The sequence below is a fragment of the Galeopterus variegatus genome, unplaced genomic scaffold (assembly GCF_000696425.1).
Source record: "Galeopterus variegatus unplaced genomic scaffold, G_variegatus-3.0.2 Scaffold5034, whole genome shotgun sequence".
Classification (NCBI taxonomy): Eukaryota; Metazoa; Chordata; class Mammalia; order Dermoptera; family Cynocephalidae; genus Galeopterus; species Galeopterus variegatus.
Window position 1 is genome coordinate 108,358 of NW_007731145.1, and position 20,267 is coordinate 128,624.

General features: G+C 42.0%; 1 protein-coding gene across 2 annotated transcripts in view; it reads left to right on the forward strand.

The window, feature by feature from the left end:
- The window catches only part of TRRAP (transformation/transcription domain-associated protein), a 136,329-nt gene that overhangs the window by 88,445 nt on the left and 27,617 nt on the right, over positions 1-20,267 (forward strand). Inside the window, exons 51-60 of one of the 2 annotated variants that reach the window (XM_008588784.1) lie at positions 1,593-1,772; positions 3,279-3,425; positions 6,730-6,849; positions 7,065-7,352; positions 7,572-7,709; positions 8,403-8,515; positions 9,202-9,337; positions 12,573-12,764; positions 19,126-19,354; positions 19,962-20,227. In XM_008588784.1, coding sequence (XP_008587006.1) covers positions 1,593-1,772; positions 3,279-3,425; positions 6,730-6,849; positions 7,065-7,352; positions 7,572-7,709; positions 8,403-8,515; positions 9,202-9,337; positions 12,573-12,764; positions 19,126-19,354; positions 19,962-20,227 — 1,809 coding nt within the window. The remainder of the gene's footprint in view (positions 1-1,592; positions 1,773-3,278; positions 3,426-6,729; positions 6,850-7,064; positions 7,353-7,571; positions 7,710-8,402; positions 8,516-9,201; positions 9,338-12,572; positions 12,765-19,125; positions 19,355-19,961; positions 20,228-20,267) is intronic. The other variant, XM_008588785.1, reaches the window with a different exon arrangement.

Below are 20,267 nucleotides of genomic sequence, written 5' to 3' on the forward strand. Positions count from 1 at the left end.
AAAAAAAAAAAAAAAAAAAAAAAAAAAAAAAAAAAAAAAAAGGTCAGTGTTACAAAAATGAAGTCCAGACCTAGAGGAGGATGGGCATTCGATGCTCCTTGATATTTGAGACTTCTTGTTTGCTAGTTATTCAAGTCAGCTAACCTTCATTCTTTGGCTTATTCATCAACTAAGGCACCAGGCAACTTAGGTTTTTGATAGCAGGCTACCAGTGCTATGTAAGTAATTTGTATCAGCTTACCTAGAATGAATGAAGCCAAGTTAAAAACATTTCCTGTTTGTGCTGAATGGGTGTTTTCTTGGTGCTATATACATCATATATTTGGACTTTTACTAATGGCATCACAGTGGGCAAGGTCCCCTGCTTTACCCATCATTCATTCAAGAGACCTGTCAATTGCTGATCAGGTGTCAGGCACTGGGTCGGGTACTAAAAATACAAAGGTGAAAAAGACATTGACTGTGATGGGAACACACGAGTCAAGTAGTGGAAGAGCGTAGCCAGGAGTCCTTGATCCCTTTCCTCCTTTGTCCCTGTGTATCTGGCCCATCACTGGGGTATACCCGTTCAAAGCCACTCTGTGGTTTCTTAGTGTTCATCCACCTCCCCACCTACCTACCATGGCTCTCTCTTTGAAAGAGTAAAGCAGACCTCATCACTCCTTACCATTGTACTTGGTGTAAAATCCAGCCTCTAGGATGTAGCCTCACAGCCCCCAAGTGACTGGACCCTTATCTCTCTCCAGCCCTGCCTTGCCCCCTCCCTCACTCATTAGTCTCCAGCTATGCTGGCCTTTCATGTTCTTGAATATGCCACACTCTTGATAAAGTGGGGTACCCTTTGATACTGGCAGTCCACTCTGCTGGCCACATTATCACAGTCAGCATGTGTCTGGTCTTGTCCTTCCTTCTGACACTTTAGCTCCATGGGTGTAGGGGACACCATCTCTGTGATGTTGTCAAATGGATCTCCAGGGCCTCCACAGCACATAGTGGATGCTTAGTGAATATTTGCCAAAAGATTGCAAAAGTGGCTTGGTCAAGGGGCAGCTTGTGCAAAGGCCCAGTGGTGAGGTGGGGAGTGATCTGACTAGAAAGCCAGGCAGGTTAGATCTTGCACATGTCACTGAGGAGCTCGCACTGTCCCCTGAGGTTGTGGGAAGCCATCGGAGGGTGTCGGGAGGGAAGTAACAAAGCCAGCAGTGTGGAGAATGAATCTGGAAATGAGCTAGGAGGTTGATTCAGGTGGGAAATGATGGCGCCTAGGTGCTCAGGAGGTTAAATTGGTGGAGCCTGGTGATGTGATATGGGCAATGAGAGAAGAGGAAGGATCGATGAGTGGAGCAAAAGACTTGTATGTGTGGGACCTGCCTCTGACAGGACAGGAAAAGAAGCCTACCCTTGCAACTGCTGAGTCGAGGTCCCCGAGTGAGGGACAGCTGGAAGAGAAGTCCAGACTTGTCTAACCTCAGTGAGAAGCGTAGACCGAGCTGTGGGTTCAGGTCACCTGCATGTGCATAACCGTGCTTCCCTACGCCCTGAATGCAATGCATATGCCTTAGGTTTGCCTTCTTTCCCACAAACCTCTCTAGCTCCTCCTGGCCGTGTGTGAGAAGAGCACTCCCATCGGGACCAGCTGCCAGGGAGCTATGCTCCCATCTATAACCAACGTCATCAACCTGGCCGACAGCCACGACCGCGCTGCCTTCGCCATGGTCACACACGTCAAGCAGGAGCCTCGGGAGCGAGAGAACAGCGAGTCCAAAGAAGAGGTAGGGCTCTGGGCATTCCTGCCCCTGTTGAAGAATTTTCTGTTAGCCTTAGATGTTTTTAGTGTATCAAAATGTGTCTACCTGAAAGCTCTGTGTGTGGTTCAATTTGATTTTTTTAAGTTAAGATTGAGAAGCATCCCATACTGCTGTTTAATTTTGAGATAGATTCTCCAAGTGAGAAGTAGCTCACGTTGTACTATAAAGCACTGCTTTGGGGAGTGATACCTGCCATGAAGGAACTGAAGCTCTAACCGGTTCCACCAGCAGCTGCTGAGAACCTTCCATATCTCTGCCCAGTCCTGGGATGGGAAAGTCTCCACAAAGAACCTGTCAACCAAGGCCTTGAAGGCTTTTGATCCTCCATGAGGCAGTGGCTGACACTACTCTAGAGAGAGATTTTTTAAGCTTCTTTTCCTTTTGGTTGTTAGCTTCTAGGAGCTCACTCTGTCCAGAGTATAGTGTTTTAAAAGACAGTCACCCAGTATAGAAAGAGGGTGCTGCACCCTGTTTGCTCTAAAAGGAGCAGTTTATTCCCTCTCCTGTATGTGGGATATCTTCTCATTTTATTACCAAATAAGAATTTAAATTTTTCTTCAATGTTACTAAATGCTTGATCATTCAGGGATTTGATCTTTTTCTGTAATCTTTGTGTGAGAAATAAATTGCCAATTTTGAAGTGATTCTTTTCATTTTCAAGGGCGCATACCAAGTGGTCGATGCCTTGACCTAAAGGAATAGTTTGATGATTGAATTGTTGATTGTGACTGCCCAGAGCCTTTGGACAGAAATATGGTTCATTCCTTTTTGGGAATGAGTCATATGAAACATTGTACCAGTGACTGTGCTGTGTGTACCAATGACTGTACCAATGTTCTGTGCTGTGACCCTGACCGTATTCTTAATCTGAATGAGCAAGGCAACCGTGTTGCATGTTGAAGAATGATATGCTATTTTTAATTATCTTTATTATTTTTATTGTTTAGTTTGGACTTGTTTATTTTGTTTTTCATAACCCAAATATGAAAGCAAAATGGTGACATTTTCATAGTCATTTTTAAAAAAGACATAGGTCTGGTCTAGTTAATCTGGTTTTTGTTTATATAGAATTCAACATTTTTGGGCCAGCCCGGTGGCGCACTGCTACAGTGCGCCGCTTGGGAAGTGCGGTGGCGCTCCCGCCAAGGGTTCGGATCCCACATACAGACCGGTTCCCGCTCACTGGCTGAGCGAGGTGTGGGAGCAACACCGAGGTTTGCGATCCCGTTGCTGGTCCCGGTCCGGTACAGGCGCGACACTGAGGGTTGCGATCCATTGCCGGACACGAAAAAAGACAAAAAGGAAAAAAAAAAAAAAGAATTCAACATTTTTTAAATACTTATTAATTTCCAGGAAGTTAACAAGAAATTTATTTGCCAAAAGTGTAACAAGTCCATAGGAGCTAATGTTTGTTGGATTTTCTTTAACTCTTTGACCTTTTGGTTTTGCTTGTTTATTTTTGTTTTTAAGGACGTAGAGATAGATATTGAGCTAGCTCCTGGAGATCAGACCAGCACACCCAAAACCAAAGAGCTCTCTGAAAAGGACATTGGGAACCAGCTGCATATGTTAACCAACAGACATGACAAATTTCTTGATACTCTCCGTGAAGTGAAGGTTTGTGTGCAAGTTTGGAAGGGTAGTTTTTTTTCCCCTGAATATTTTGAATTCTAAATCAGGATTATTCTATAGCAGTGTACATTTTTCTTTTATCAGTTACACTTAATTCTCTTTCCCATCTTAATTGAAGCCATTATAGTTCTGAGAGACTCCAAAGTAGATATTTAATATAAAGAATTGAGAAAGCATCTTATGGGAGAAAACACGAAAAAGAGGTTAATTTCTTCACTACTGTCCCTTGAATGAAACGGTATAACTGTTTTCTAAAAATATATGATGAGACATAATTCTGGATTATTTTTCAAGAGCTATAGAAGAGAAAATGGGAATGAGTTAATGTGGTAAATCAAATCCACTCTGTAGAGGTGGGGACCTTCCAGTGTATCTGTTTGTTGAGATCTAGCCACATAGATATTCTTTGGCTTCCATAAACCCTCAGGTTAATTATGCATATTATCATTTTTATGTAAAGACCCTGAAAGAATCAGTTAAGGCTCCATATATCAAGTTACTTTAGAAGAATGTTACAAAGAAACAGTGAATGTTATGTTCGTATCAGAGGCTAGGAGAAAAAAATCATAATAAACTACTTATTACAAGTAATTTTTTAAATTTAAAATGGTGACCTATCCTGAATTTCTGCATTAAATCAGTCTTTGAGTCTTCTATCTGAATGACACAAGTGTTGTCTTGGATAAGCATAAAATGCTTGATCTTCTGCTAGATGGAGCAGGAAGCAGAGCACCCTCACCTGTGTAGACGGCATGCTGTCATTGCACAGAGTAGGCACCTTCAGAGACCCCTGTCCCTACCACCATCACTGCCAGAAAGAAGGGCTTTAGGTCCATGTCCTCAAACCCAAAGGCCCTTTCTGGGAGATGGTCACCATAAGTCACCATGTAGATACTGACTCATCAGCACCTTGGGATAAGTTTTATGATCAGCTTGTTGTGGGAGTTTTGTCAGGAGAGTAACTTTTAGCAGTGTATTGCTGAAAGTGTCATTATTTGGCTTTACCCATTAAAATTTTTTTCTTGGCTGACTTGGTCACAGCTATACACATCCGCATCCCCTTGTGGGGTCTTGGCTGCTCTCTGGACTGTGGCTGGGGTAGACCAAATGTGGCCGCATGTGGAGAATCTTGCTCATGGGTGCCCTTTTGGCCCTCTCTTGCTCTGAGGCATTATGGCCTGCATCTCCTGCCCTATTGTTGTCACCCTATATAAAAGGATTGCTCAGGCTGTGCATACTTCCTTGGCAACCTAAAATTACAGTCCCTCAGGTGCATGCCACAGGGGAGACCCTCAAGCATGATCCTCAGCACAGGTGTGTGGATACCACTGTCACTGGAGCCAGGTGTGTTGCCCACTTGACACGTGTCACTAGATGGCTCAGAGGCAAACCTGTGCCCACCTCTCAGGAATGTGTGGCACTCAGGGCATGATTTCTGTTTGACCTCATTTTACCTTTCCCCCTTGGGGCGTTCTTCTGTGTCCCATTTTCTTCATTCGCCCCCTTTACATTTCCTCTTATTTAGTCATTTGCACATGTGTTTACTGAGTGCCTGCTCTGTGCCAGGCAGTGATCTGGGCACTGGCAATACAGAAGTGAAGAAAGCAGACAAGAGGAGCTGGTTCTTGTGGGCTTAAATTCTAGTGAAGGGAAATCAGTGATGAACAGAAAGAAGTGAACTCGTCAGGCAGCGAGACGAGTGAAGTGGGGAAGAGCGGAGCACAGGCTGTCAGGGTGGGGCGGGCGGGGCTCGTGGTTGTTTCATCTTCTGTGTATTTATGAAAGTGACTTAAGATTTTAATAGAGCAAGGTGGGATTATAATTTGTTGTATTTATAGTTTCTGCCCTGACACTTTCATTCCTGAAGCTCCACTCCCTGTGTCGTGGTCAGGTGCCATCGGCTCTGTGGCCTGTCTGCGTCTGAGCCCAGAGAGAGAAGGCCCTTCAGGCCCTGCACGCCAGGCATGCAGACTCTCTCTCTTGGGCCTCTTTTCCCAGGATTGGCCGTCATCCTCTCTTTGGGAAGTCTGTGGAGGCCAGCAGCCCCTTCCTGGGCCCTGCTGGTGCTGTGGGGCCGCAACAGCATCCACACACGTATGGGCCTCTTTGGGATAGCGTGTAAATTAAAACAGGCCATGAGCCTGTGAAACCACCCACCCAGCTTGAGTTGACCACATTTGTCAGCAGGTCTGTGACCTCACTTGGTCTTTCAGTCTCCCTCAGCCCTTGGCTTCTGCTAAATTGACTTGGAGCCAAAAGGTATCTGACCTGTGTGGGCCAGAGAGAAGCGCACGGTGGCCACGAAGGATGAACTAGCCTCATGTGCTTGTAGTCTTGTTCGTAGGGGCAGCCTGGGTATCAGATTCTCAGGAGTGTGCTTTAATTCAGTGTTTTCACCCATTTTCCTCGAAATATTTGTATCCCTGTTTTCTGCATTTTTAATAGAAGCGTGGATTTGAGAGTGATTTCCCATCTTGGACTGGCTTGGGGGAAAATGAAAGCATATTTATTGTGACGCATGTGTCCCTAACATTCTGTCCCTGTGTTGGGGGCAGCAGGGACCATGGTGGGCTGTCAGTTGTGCAGAGCCACAATCTGATGCCATGTGGGGAGGTGGGGCCTCATGGGCCAATCAGCTATAAGCAGGGTAGAAACCTGGCTGTTGATAAGGAATACTAGCAGTTGATTCAGATTTTCAAAGACGACAAAGCCGTGGACAAAATAAACATGTCTATGGATTTGATATGCCCACTGGGCCCTCAGTTTTCAACTCTGGCTCCAGTCATCCAGGTGTTCTATTCCAGTCTGTTCCAGTCCATTTCAGTCATTTTCTCCAATCTCTTGTCTACTGTCAACTGCAGAGTCTGAACTTTCACAGTTCTTGATATTTTGTTCAGAATTGAACCTGCTGGCACATAGTTGACCTCACGTGTGTGCTTTCCTGTTTTCAGTGGCCTCTGCTTTGGTGACGTCCGTACACCCCTTAATAGTTCCTCCTGCACTGTCAGTGTTTTTGTGCTCCTTGTACGTAATGGAACTAGTAATGGTAGGAAACGCCCTTAACAGTTAAGAACAGATGTAGGCGTGCCACTGCTGAGTCCCTCAGCATGTCTGTGCCTTCCAGCACCTAGAATATATGGAGTTTTGCTCCGCTGTGATTTGCTCAGGTGTCTGTAAGTTTGAAAGTGGGGAGCATCTGCCAAAGTAAGAAGCAGATTGTGTGCATCTTCCGAGTGTGAATGTGAGTCTCGGCCGGCGGCCAGCTGAGCTCTCCTTTTTCTGTCCGCAGACTGGAGCACTGCTTGGCGCTTTTGTTCAGCTCTGTCACATTTCCACGACACTGGCAGAGAAGACTTGGGTCCAGCTCTTTCCCAGATTGTGGAAAATCTTGTCTGACAGACAGCAGCATGTGAGTATATTTTTAAAATCCTGTTTTTGAAAAATGTAATAATTTTGATAAGTACTCATGAAAGAAGACAGTGTTTATTAAGTTTAAGAGGATGAGGAAACTACTGACTGTTATCCAAGAGCGAGTTATCAGAAGTGTTCCTAGATGCTGCGTAAGAGAGTAAAGCCTTGCCAATTTTTGAAGAAGACCTGAGTTAGCATGCGCTTTGGTTTCAGGCTCTCGCAGGTGAGATCAGTCCATTCCTGTGCAGTGGCAGTCACCAAGTGCAGCGGGATTGTCAGCCCAGCGCCTTGAACTGCTTTGTGGAAGCCATGTCCCAGTGCGTACCACCGATTCCCATCAGACCCTGTGTTCTCAAGTACCTGGGGAAAACACACAACCTCTGGTTCCGGTCCACATTGATGCTAGAGCACCAGGCTTTTGAAAAAGGTCTGAGTCTTCAGATTAAGCCAAAGCAAACAACAGAGTTTTATGAGCAAGAGAGCATAACTCCACCTCAGCAGGTGAGGACTCACTGCGTTTTGTTAATTTCTTCCTTGCCAGTGACTTCATGCTTTCAATAAATACCTCTCTCTAATGATTTTCTTTTTTCCCTTTTTAATTAATTAATTAATATTTCTTTTTATTTTCCTCAAATGATTTTAAATGATAATATGGTGAAGTTGCTTTATTGAAAAAAACTTTTGTCACAGGCACTCAGAAACCATGATCTATGTTTTCAGGAGATACTGGATTCCCTTGCTGAACTTTATTCTCTGTTGCAAGAAGAAGACATGTGGGCTGGTTTATGGCAGAAGCGTTGCAAATACTCAGACACAGCAACCGCTATTGCTTATGAGCAGCATGGATTCTTTGAGCAGGTAGCCACTGTTGAATGAAGTGCCTGGGTTGCATGGTTAATGAAAGGTCATCTTTAATGGTTCTATAATAATAGTGTCCTCAAGTCAGAGTTCATGTTAAGATAAGTTTTGAAGCATTTAAATCCTGCACATAAAGGCCCTTTGATTAAAGTTTAAATTGAAGAGAAACCTACATATTTGACATGAGCAGTTATAAAGCATAGTCTGAAGTCCTTTAGCATTAAATGCTAATGTGGATGCTCTTTACCTGAAGTTGTTGGTCCCAGTGGAAATGGTAGGTAGATTGCATTTTAGTGCTTATGTTTTAGTCTTCATGTTTGTCCTTTGAGTGTGGCATGGGCCTGTTTTAGGATGTGATTCCCAGCACTGTGTAGGACACCGAGCTACAGAAACTCCAGAAACATAGACACAGCCTTGTGGCTCCTGCTCTGATCACTAACGGACAGAGAAATTAATCCTGGGTCTAGACAACCCCCCTCATTCCATTCTGTGTGGGGAATTACACCACTGCCCTCCTCCTCCCACCTTCTGTTCTCTATGAACAGAGAGCTGTGGGCATCAGGGGGTCTAGGAGAAGAGCTTGAGGCACTCCCAGGCCTGTGATCCAACTGACCCCAAACAGTTGAGCAATGGCAGTGAAAAAGTTGTGTTTCTAGTTAAACAGTGGTTTGAAACCATTATGAACTTTCTTAGGCACAAGAATCCTATGAAAAGGCAATGGATAAAGCCAAAAAAGAACACGAGAGGAGTAATGCATCCCCTTCTATTTTCCCAGAATACCAGCTCTGGGAAGACCACTGGATTCGGTAAGCTGAACACAGTGTTTGTTGTATTCAAGATTCAGTTAAGGGAGCCAATGAAACATTTCTTTTTTTTTTTTTTTTCTTTTTTTCTTTTTTCGTGACCAGTAACGGGATCGCAACCCTCGGTGTCGTGCCCATACCGCGACTGGCAACGGGATCGCAACCCTCGGTGTTGCGCCCGCACCGTGCTCAACCAGTGAGCGGACTGGTCTCTATATGGGATCCGAACCCTCAGCGGGAGCGCCACCGCGCTCCCAAGCGCCGCACTCTACCGAGTGCGCCACCGGGCCGGCTCCCAATGAAACATTTCTAAAATTTTCTCATGATGAGTGTTTATAAGAGGGGACTTTGCTACTTTATGGCTATATAAAGAAAAGAACAAACCAAAATCTAAGAACAGCATTTACAGTCTTGCATAATTAACCATGTAACTTGGAGAAACAGTAAATTACTCCTGCCTCTCCATGGCTCTGATGCTTTGGACTCTTTGCTGAGTAGCAAGCAGTTCTTGGTGTCCAGGGGGCAGATAGTTTCCCCTGCAGTGGTGCACACCTTGGTATCCCACAGAAGTCCTCCCTTCTCTGTGTCTTTCTTCTATTGGATGGACACATGCTACCTGCTCCCCACCTTTCTGAATCCCTTAGTGTGTTGGTAACTGAGCTTTGGCTCTTGAATGCCTGGTCTTCTAGGTGCTCTAAGGAGTTGAACCAGTGGGAAGCCTTGACGGAATACGGCCAGTCCAAAGGTCACATCAACCCCTACCTCGTCCTGGAATGTGCTTGGCGAGTGTCCAACTGGACTGCCATGAAGGAGGCCTTGGTGCAGGTGAGACATCCCTACACCTTCTTGGTTCCTTTCACTGAAGCCATGAATGTCTCTTTGGAGATTTCTTTTCACTTAGAAGAAGCTGGACATTTTGGCAGTGGAAAGGTAGCTCTTGACAAGGAAGAGTTCTTTTTGGTTTTTTCTAATACCTTTCCTAAATTGAGTTAATTTATAAATTAGGTATGAGTTCATCATTTGGCTGCAATAATGAGTATCAGGTGTGGAGGCCTTGAACTCTGAGAACATCAAATTATGATGTCTGGGGAAATTTGGAAGAACATAGTTAACTTTATGGGTGGACCATATTGGCAGAAACCCTACTAGATAAGGACAGCAGGGTATGCCCTGCAGGCCCAGAGGCCTCGCCCATTAGCTGGTGTCAGTAGAAGTTTGTTGAGTGAAACAGTATTGTATTCAAAGTATGTCATGCATGGCGGAAGTGATGGCAGTATGGTGTAAGTGAGGTTATGTCATTAACCTCTGAGGTGCACTTTAAAAAAAAAAAAAAAAATTCATCCTGAGGAATTTGGTGCACAAGAGAGAGGGCACAGAAGTACAATTCCCTTTTCCCCATTGGGAAGCTTCTGTAGGGGCATGAAAAGCTACAGGAGGGAAGTGCAACCGTGTTCTCTCAGCCCCACAACATGTGGTACTGTTGCCGTCTTTGGTGCAGCCACTTGTGTTCTCTCTCTCTTCCTGCATCCATGTGCTTCTGTCATGTGCCCTCACCTCAGTGTTTTCTTCCTGTTGATGGTGAGTTCGTTTCTCTCAGTATCTGTTGCTTCAAGAATTAAGAGGAATTAAAGATACTTTCAAAAAATACTTTTCCTGGGCATGAAGTTCTAGCGGGAGTGGTTTTCTCCCAGCTCACTAGCGCTCTCACTTGTCCACCTGTGTGTCTCTGGTACTTGGAAGGTGGGCAGGCTTCCCCTCGCCCCTCCTTTGCGCCCCTCCCCCCGTCCCTGTGCTGCTCATCAGGTTTTGACCTTTGTGGCGTTTGTGTCATGGTGTGGTGCTGCCATCCTGTTCTCACCTCCCCTTTTACCCACGAGATTTTTTTTACATCACACTCAGGGTTTTCTTTTCACTTCTTCAAGTGGAGGGCACGAAAGGGGCTTGTGAGCAAAGGCGCACAGACACGAGAGCCGCTTGCTTTGAAGCAGTGAGCCTAAAATATTAACTTGCACTGTGGCTACTGTGTGTAGTTTATTACTAGAGTAATGTCCCCCCCCCTTTTTTTTTTAAACGTGAAAAATCAAAGAACAGAAATAATCACAAACTATTAATTAGAGGATGGAAATAGAACCCAGGTCTTGACTTTACATTGGGATCTGGGAAATTGCTAATCTGATGCAGGCAGTTTGTGTTATTCTAAGAAATAACCAGTCATTTATATAGGTAAAAATATGTATTTTGAGGCCAGCCCGTGGCTCACTCGGTAGAGTGCGGTGCTGATAACACCAAGGCCATGGGTTCGGATCCTATATAGGGATGGCCGGTTCGCTCACTGGCTGAGCGTGGTGCTGATAACACCAAGCCAAGGGTTGAGATCCCCTTACCGGTCATCTTTAAAAAAAAAAAAATACATGTATTTTGCTGTCAGAATGCACTTGCAGTTGATTATCCTTTCTTTATTCTGATAAAACAGTAAGTAATTGTAGCTCACTTTAACGTTCCTTTCTGTCTCCTTTAGCTGGATAGATGCCATGTCATATTAACCATAGGTCCGACAAATGCATTTCTTCTTTCATAAACTCTTGATTATTAGAAAAATTTTAAGCTACTTATGGCTTAGAAAAAAGCTGAAATAAATGAATCAACATTCTGGGAAGTCTGCAGGAAATTAATTTTAAATGGTTTTGATAACTTAAAGAGAAAAGAATTCAACACATTACTTTTGTCTTTGTTTCTCTGCATTGGGATTATTGGGCTGCTTGTGGTGCATTCTTGATTTGATTTAATAGATGGGGTAGTTTTTCAGTGGGGGGAAAACAGAGGAGAAATGCCTTTGTTCTTAATGTTGCTAAGGGCAGGTGGTGTAATTGGTAAAAACACATGTTAAATAGTGTTTAAGTACAGAAAATGTGAGATTGTTGTCACTTTAGAGGATAATGTTAGAAGCAGATGTATTTATAAGTTTGCCTTCTTGAATTTCTTCATCACTGGATTATTGAGAGATAAGAGGGGCCATGAATGTGAATGTGCTTTGAAAAAGTAAGATGTCGAAAAACAAGCCAAGTGTTATATAAATGCAAGATAGCTCTGTTATTACTATTATTGCACGTAGATCATTTGGACAGATACCATCATGGCACTAAAATGTGTATAATTTTTATTACTTCCCAAAGGTGCTCCAGGAGGATTGTTTTATTGATCTTGTTACAGTGAGTCCTATAAAATTCCTTTAACAGAGATAACCTTTCATCTTTTTAATCACAAAGAGATTATGTTTGAAAATGTAATTTTTTTTTTTTTTTGTCATTTACATTTTTAAATGCTTGGTAAGAGACTGATACAATGCGATGAGTTACATGCTTTCTTCAGAGGGCAGGGGGCAAACAAAGGGCCTCTCAGGGACAGAAGTGGGGCACGTGGTCCCCACCTGGGTCTGAGCCCTGTGCTCAGGAGCTGCAGTTAGTCCAGGCTTGTCCACTTGCCAACAGAACTAATACTGAGATGCAGAAAATCCTGGGGGACTATTTATAGTAGATGATAAAGTGTGACTTTTAAATGACAGGTAGTAAAAATTCATGAATGTTCCCTTATATTCTTATAAACCTGAACAGGTTAGATTAACTTCCCAAGATAACAGTATAAATTGGAAACAATTCAAAATTATACCAATATTTGTCATATTTGAGATTAGTATATGTTTAATGCTTTGAAAATATGCCAGCTAACCTTATGGCAGAGGGGTGATTGTTCATCTGCTCTGTCATATAACAGTATTGATCAGTTTCTTTTTCTTGGAACTACTCATGACCTTAATGCAAGGAGCCTGGGGTGTGCTTTCATAGCTAGAGAGATTTCCACTCACTGGAATTAAGAAAAGGCAATCTAAATGCATGACTTATCTAAAGAAAATAAATTTCTGTTTATAGCCTGATTTCTGTTTATCGCTTTGCATAATTGGCTACAAAAAAATTAAAAAGTGAACTTTTTCCTTTTTGACTCTCTATAATGAGGGAGGGGGAAAATGCCCATCACTTCTTGTATGATATTCTTTCACTACCAGGTAGAAGTCAGTTGTCCAAAAGAGATGGCTTGGAAGGTCAACATGTACCGAGGATACCTGGCCATCTGCCATCCCGAGGAACAGCAGCTCAGCTTTATTGAACGTCTGGTGGAAATGGCCAGCAGCCTGGCCATCCGTGAGTGGCGGCGGCTGCCCCATGTGGTGTCCCATGTGCACACACCTCTTCTGCAGGTGGGTACAGTGCCCTCACTGGAGCACTGTCTCGTGTCCTGTCACAGCAGACTGAGCTGGACAGCAGAGAGGAACCTTCTTCCCCTTGTCTTGTCCTTTCCCACTTAAACTTGTCCTTGGAGAAAGGAAGGCAGAGTTAAAACATCAAGAAAAAAATGTTGCTTCTCATTTTGGAGCTTCTGGGGGACTTAAGGTCTCTAGACTGAAGATATTCTCACAAGTGAGCTGCCGATTTTGGTTTTTGCTTTAGGAATTTTCTTCTGTGCCCACTATACCACCATCAGTGTGATGCCACTGTTCAGTCTACAAGGGTCCCACCTTTGAAACTCTTTAAGAGTGCTGGTTAAATAGTCTATGCTTTGACTTCCTTTGTAGGTCATCATCTCTACTTCTAGCAATTTGTTCCAGCCACACCAGCCACCATTCAGCTGCTGAAATCTAAAGGCATCCTCTCCCCACAGCCTCTAGCACACGCTGCTGCTCTTCACAGAACACACTTATCATTTCTCCCTGCCGCTGTGCACACACATGCACACACATGACCAGGGCTGTGCCAGCTTTTGTCTCTGTTTTACCTCTGGTGCCTGGCACAGGGCAGCTACCAATGTTACCAAGTAAATGAAACTATACACTGATGTTACGACAGTAATTCAGAATGGTTATACTTTTGTTTCTCTTGAAAGAGTAGTTTTGTGGCTCTTGGGTTAGCCCAGTTGGTTAGAGTGTGGTGTTGATAACACCGAAGTCAAGGGTTCAGACCCCCACACTGAACAGCTGCCAAAAACACCAAAAAACACAGAAAAGGAAGAGTAGTTTTGAACTTAAACCAGTATTTTGATTTTTATCATAGTGTAGTTGTTCATTAACATACTTAGATTTTCCACAAAATCTTTATAGTGGACCATAAGTTCATTGAAGCAATTAGTAGCTTATTTTGTTTAGATGTTTCTGCTTTGGGTATGTGTTAGTTTTTGTTTTTTTCAAAGGTGCATACTAAAGTAATATTTATTTTTATTAACAGTGGACTTTTCCCCCTAAAAGTACAAAGACGGGTTGCCTGTTCTCATAGCTATTTGGAAAAAGTTATTGTTGCATGAAAACAGGGGAAAAGATTGCATGTATAAGCTAATAGGTCTGTCAATGCAAGAAAGTATTAATTGTGAGTGGCACAATTAATTGTGAATAAATAACTAAGTAGAAATTATCATGCAGTTACACATTTAAAGCAGAGTAAAAAATGCAGCATTTCAGACATAATCCTGACTCAAGTATTTTGGAGGTAAAATTAAAGGCAATTTTTTATTTCTCTTTTGCTGCTTTGCTCATGATTGATACTTGAAAAATATTTGTAGATTAATTTGGTTATAGACAAATCTGACTGCATTTCAAGAGATAATTTTTACCTACCATAGCACTATCAGTCCTTATGCTCGTAGAAAACAAAGATGATGTCCTTAAGAATGCCTTTAGGAAATCATTTAATAGCACTTTATTTTGATCATTTTGGTAACTACTCTTTTTTTTAATTGGCAAATAATTGTATATGCAGGTTTAGTATCTGTTATCTGAAATGCTTGGGACCAGAAGTGTTTCAGATTTCAAACTTTTTCAGATTCTGGAATATTTTCATTATATTTACCAGGTGAGTACTGAAAATCCAAAATCTGAAATGCTCCATTGAGCATTTCTTTTGAGCATCATGTTGGTGCTCAAAAATTTTTGGATTTTGGAGCATTTTGGATTTTAGATTTTCAGGTTTTGATGCTCAACCTGTATTATGTATTTATGGAGTACATTATGATGTTTTGATATATGTCTACATTGTGGAATGATTAAATGAAGCTAATTAATAAATTCATCACCTCATATACTTATCATTTTTTTGTGGTAAAAACGTTGTAAATCTAGTCTTTTAGCAATTTTGAAATATACAATGTGTTATTCTGTACTATAGTCACTGTTCTGTGTAGTAGATCACTAAAGCTTATTCCTTCTGTCTAACTGAAATTTTCTACCCTTTGATCAACGTCTCCCCTTTCCCCATCCGTTCTCCTCCCCCAGTCTCTGGCAACCACCATTCTACTCTCTACTTCTGGGAGTTTGACTTCTTCCCACATATAAGTGAGATTGTGTGCTACTTGTCTTTCTGTGTCTACCTTATTTCACTTAGCTTAACATCTTCCATATTCATCCATGTTGCAAATGACAAGATTTTCTTCCTTTTTATGGCTGAGTAATATCCCATTGTGTATATGTACCACATTTTCTTTATCTATTTATCCAGTGGTGGACACATAGGTTCCTTCCATATCTGAGCTATTGTGAGTAATGCTACAGTTAACATGGGAGTGCAGGTGTCTTTTCCACTGATTTCATTTCCTTTGGGTATAGGAGTATACCCAGAAATGGCATTGTTAGATCCTATGGTAATTCTATTTTTAGTTTTCTGAGGAACCTGCATACTAAAACAGAAATGGCTATATTAATTTGCATTCCCACTAGTAGAGCACAAGGATTTTCTTTTCTCCACATCCTTGCCAACAGTTGTTACCTTTCAACTTTTTTATAATAGCCATTCTAACAGGTGTTATGTAATATCTCATTGTGGTTTTAATTTGCATTTCTCTGATGATTAGTGGTGATGAACATTTTTTCATATGTTGGACGTTTGTGTGTCTTCTTTTGAGAAATGCCTGTTTAGGTCCTTTGGTAAGTACTCTTTTGTTTATATAGAACTTGACACAAGGAAGGTAGAGAGAATGAGTTAGAAAAGTACTTATTTTAAAGAAAATTAAACCAAATAATTATCTTTTGTCTAAACTTAGAAATATTAAAACAATATCTAATTTTTTTAAGTCCTTACAGTATTTTATTGTCTTAAAATACATATTTTGAACTATGGCTTGTGAGCCCCCAACTGCCACAACCCAGAAAAAAAAGTCTTGGTACTTTTATGCAATGACATTCTCATCTTCCTGATTCGTGAACCTAAAGTTTTGATAGAGATTTCAGATGATCAATGTATTCCATGGGCATACTGAAAACACCAATACTGGATTCCTGGATCAACCACTGATACAAGAAAAAGCAGAGTCTGAATTCTGTTGCAGAGAGCAACTTTCAGGCAGAAAGAGTGTACAGATCCCTGAAATTCTCTTTTTTCATAAGAGCAACAAGAATACTGAGGAATTTTGTCAGAAGAAAGTTTTTGGAATTATGGAAATTAACCAAAGACTTGCAACAATCCAAGGAGCATTTATTAAAGGAAAACATCTATATTTCAAAAAGATCAATAAGCTTTGCATTATTTTAATTGTCCTATTCCTATTCTTCCTCTCCCCAGCTCTGCAGTAGCTGTGAAAACCAGCAGCCTAGCAGCCACCACCAGAGAGCAAAACAGTTTTAGAGACCTCCAAAACACCCCATTCCCAGAGAATTGGCAGTATTTGACCAGTATGGCAGCTCCCTAGAAAAGCTGTATTTACAGGGTTTGTCTCTATTTGACCTGACTCAGAGCTCACTCTAAAGAAAGCTATGTCTGAGGGCATTTGTCAAAAACAATCAACAGTAATTGTATAACATTACAGCTGCCCGGTGCAGTAATACCAGCTGAGGCACAAAAGAGACTGACCAAGGGAAGACTGGGCAATAAGATGTCCATGGGGGTTTTGAAAAGTTCTAACATATTCCTGGGAATCTTGAAGGCCATGCACATCCTATGTACATACTCAGGAAAGACCTAAGGAGATCCTAAGTGTTCACCTCTGGTTCACCTTCCTGTGCACACACAGGAAGTGAAGGCTAAGGCAGAGTTGAAAACGGCCTGGCTGAGTGTTGAGGGCATGCCCCGGCAGGCACACAGCGCCCTCAGCAAAGACCGCGAGACTTACTGACTGGTTCAGGTCTTTAAAGATATTTCTGTGTAATCATTAGCCAGCCACTGAGCTAACTGAGCAGAGTCTTCTGTGGTTGTGCTCTACACATAATATAGACTTTACAGAATTAGTCCAGGAAAGTCATTAAACAAATAGCAACAACACCCACAGAAAAAACAACAAACCGTGGAGGGGGAAGGGATCTAATTTTCAGAGTTACCACATTATAGTATTCAAAATGTCCAGTTTTCAACAAAATAATTGTGAGACATGACAAGAAATAGGAAAATATGGGAAGGAAAAGCAGTCAATAGAAACTGTCCTTGAGGAAGCCCAGATGTTGGACTTAATAGGCACTTTAAATTAACTAATGTAAATGTGTTCAAGGAACTAAAGGAAACCATACATAAAGAATTAAAGGAAAGTGTGGGAATGATGTCTTACCAAATAGAGAATATCAATAAAAAAATAGAAATTAGTGTTTTAGAAGGAACCAAATAAACATTTTAAAATGTAAAAGTTTAATAACTGAAATGATGGCCATCCACCAAATGAATAAATAAAAAACTGAAATGAAAAATTCACTAGAGGAGCTCAAAAGCAGATTTGAGCCGGTAGAAAAGTCAGCATACTTGAAAACAGGTCAGTTGACACTATCCAGTCTGAGGAACAGAAAGAAAAAACAGTGAAGAAAAGTGAACTCATCAGGGAAATAAAAATCAAAGCCACAGTGAGATACACCACTCCACATCCTCTAGAATGGCTGGAATCATAAAGACAGCAGTCACGTTCTTGGTGAGGATTGAGGATGTGGAAAAGTGGAACTTTTATGCTTTGCTGGTGGGATTATATTGCAGCCTCTTTGCAAACAGTCTGACAGTTCGTCAAAATGTGAAACAGTTACTGTATGACCCTGCAGTTCCACTCCTAGGTATATACCTAAGAGAAATGAAAACATATAGCCACACAGAAACTTGTACAGGAATGTTCAGAGCAGTAGTATTCAAAATAGCCAAAATGCAGCAACAGCCGAAGTGTCCATCACCTGAAGAACAGATAAACAAAATGTACATCTGTATAATGGAGTATTATTCAGCCATAAAAAAGGAATGAGGTACTGATACCTGTTACAGCATGAATGAACCTTGAAGACATTTTGCTAAGTGAAGAAGCCAAACACGAATGGCCACATACTATATGATTCCATTTTTATAAAATGTCCAGAATAGGGAAATCCACAGAGACAAAGTAGGTGAGTGGTTATCAGGGACTGGGGGAGGGAGAATGGAGAATGGCTGCTGATAGGGGTAGGGCTTCTTTTGGACATGATGTAAATGTTCTGTAATTCTGAGAATATACAAAGACTACTGAATTATATACTTTATAGGCTGAATTTAATGGCATTTTAATTATATCTCAGTATAGCTGTTGTAAAACAAATATCCCTTTGTTCTATTTTCAGTAAGCTTTCTGGGGAGAGTGGGGGGGGCAAGATTAGACAAAGGTTTCAGAAATCTGAATACAATGAACTAAACTTGAAATATAGATGGGAAGCATAAATTCTTCTAGGGAGTTTTAATAATTAAGATCAAACAACAAGATACAGAGCACTGAAATAGGTGCTAGATTTGGAAGATCCAAAAAAATTTTTTTTAAAATAGGTTCTGCCTCAAAGGAGCATCCAACCTGAGGGAGAGGATATATCCATAAAAGGCAAAATTTAAAATAGGAGGGAGACTAAAATTCAGTGCTACACCAGGAAGACAGAAAATAAATATAAAAAGGGTTTAGAGAAGGGGGAAATCTGTTGGGCCATAGGGAGCCAGGGAAAAGGGAGATGGAATTTGATGGATAGAATCTGGTAGACTTAGGGTTGTGGCCCAGGGTATTCCAGGTAAGAAGACAGCATCAGAAGCTTGGAGCCAGCAGCACGTCTGGGGTTTCAAGATAGCAGACTAAATAAAGTCGTAAGGGATGTGATTCTGTCAGCCCGCAGAGACCAGGAGAACCATGTTTTGGTTTTGATCTTGATGTGGCTGATGAAATGGTTGATAGTGCTTGATATGGCTGTAGGATCTAAAATACACATTGGGGGAAGGAAAGCTTGCAGGCAGGGAGGCAAGACTATTTGGATCTTAGACACTGGTAGTCAAAGAGCCAAACATAGTGGGTGGCAAAGGGAATGGAAAGGAGGGAGGATAGTTTGGGGGACTACCCAGCAGCAAGGTTCAGCATCTGTATCTTGGTTCTCGCAATCCACAGGCTGGAATTTTAAAATTGGAGGAGTCATGGGGAGAGTAGTGTTTGGGGTGAAGAATAAACTAAATGTGGCATCCAAGGTATCTATAAATTAGAGTGTTCCCTTCGATAATTGCATCTTACGATCTTTACAATAATCAGATTCCTGATTGACTCGGTGGTTTGTTTTTCTCATGTGGTCTTTAATATAATGCTTACTGTGCAATCTCTTATGCTGGTCCTGTCAGGCAGCCCAGCAAATCATTGAACTTCAGGAAGCTGCACAAATCAATGCAGGTTTACAGCCGACCAACCTGGGGAGGAACAACAGCCTCCACGACATGAAGACGGTGGTGAAGACCTGGAGGAACAGGCTGCCCATCGTGTCTGATGACTTGTCCCACTGGAGCAGCATCTTCATGTGGAGGCAGCATCATTACCAGGGTAAACCGACCTGGTCCGGCATGCATTCATCATGTAATTTTCCAGACGCCCCACTGTTCTGGTTTCATGTCTTTGTTTTATTTTTGTTTTTTCCCAGATTTTTTATTTTGGGGTGGTTATGACAGGTAGTGGTAGTGATGGCAAGGGCAAAGATGAAGGTAGTGAAAGATGGAGAGTTTTTTTCCCCCTACCTGTTACATTTTTCTAGTTAGAGCAGAATTGTTGCTGGAAACTGCTAGTGTCAGGCACAGGCCAGTGGGGTGAGGGCTGTGAGCTGTGGCACTCTTTGTTCTGAAGAGCCGCACCCCAGGAAGAGCTGCTCTGGGGTGGCTCTGTGTAGCCTTTTCTGGTTTTTCTGGCCCCCATGCTCATCCCCTAACTGTGCCAGACATGTGTGTTTAGGACACCTTTCGTGGTTTCCTGATTAAGTCAGCCAAGATGACAGTGCTCAACTCAATAATTAGTGCCTTTTATAATTTAGTTGTGACATAAAATACAAGGAAAAGTAACGAGAGTTTATTACAGAACTTCCCTTTTTCATAAGACGTGTGTTTGTTTTTCATTTTTTATTTAAGCCTTCCTGTGGAGCATTTTGAAAAATGTTTGACGTGAACTGATAATTCATTTCTTTGCCCTCCAGCTATTGTAACTGCATATGAAAATAGTTCTCAGCATGATCCAAGTTCAAATAATGCCATGCTTGGGGTTCATGCATCAGCCTCAGCAATCATCCAATACGGAAAAATTGCCCGAAAACAAGGACTAGTCAATGTGGCTCTGGATATATTAAGTCGTATTCATACTATTCCAACTGTTCCTATTGTGGATTGCTTCCAGAAGATTCGGCAGCAAGTTAAATGCTACCTCCAACTGGCAGGAGTCATGGGCAAAAATGAGTGCATGCAGGTAGGGTGCCGAGGGGACACTGTCTCTACCCTTACACAGA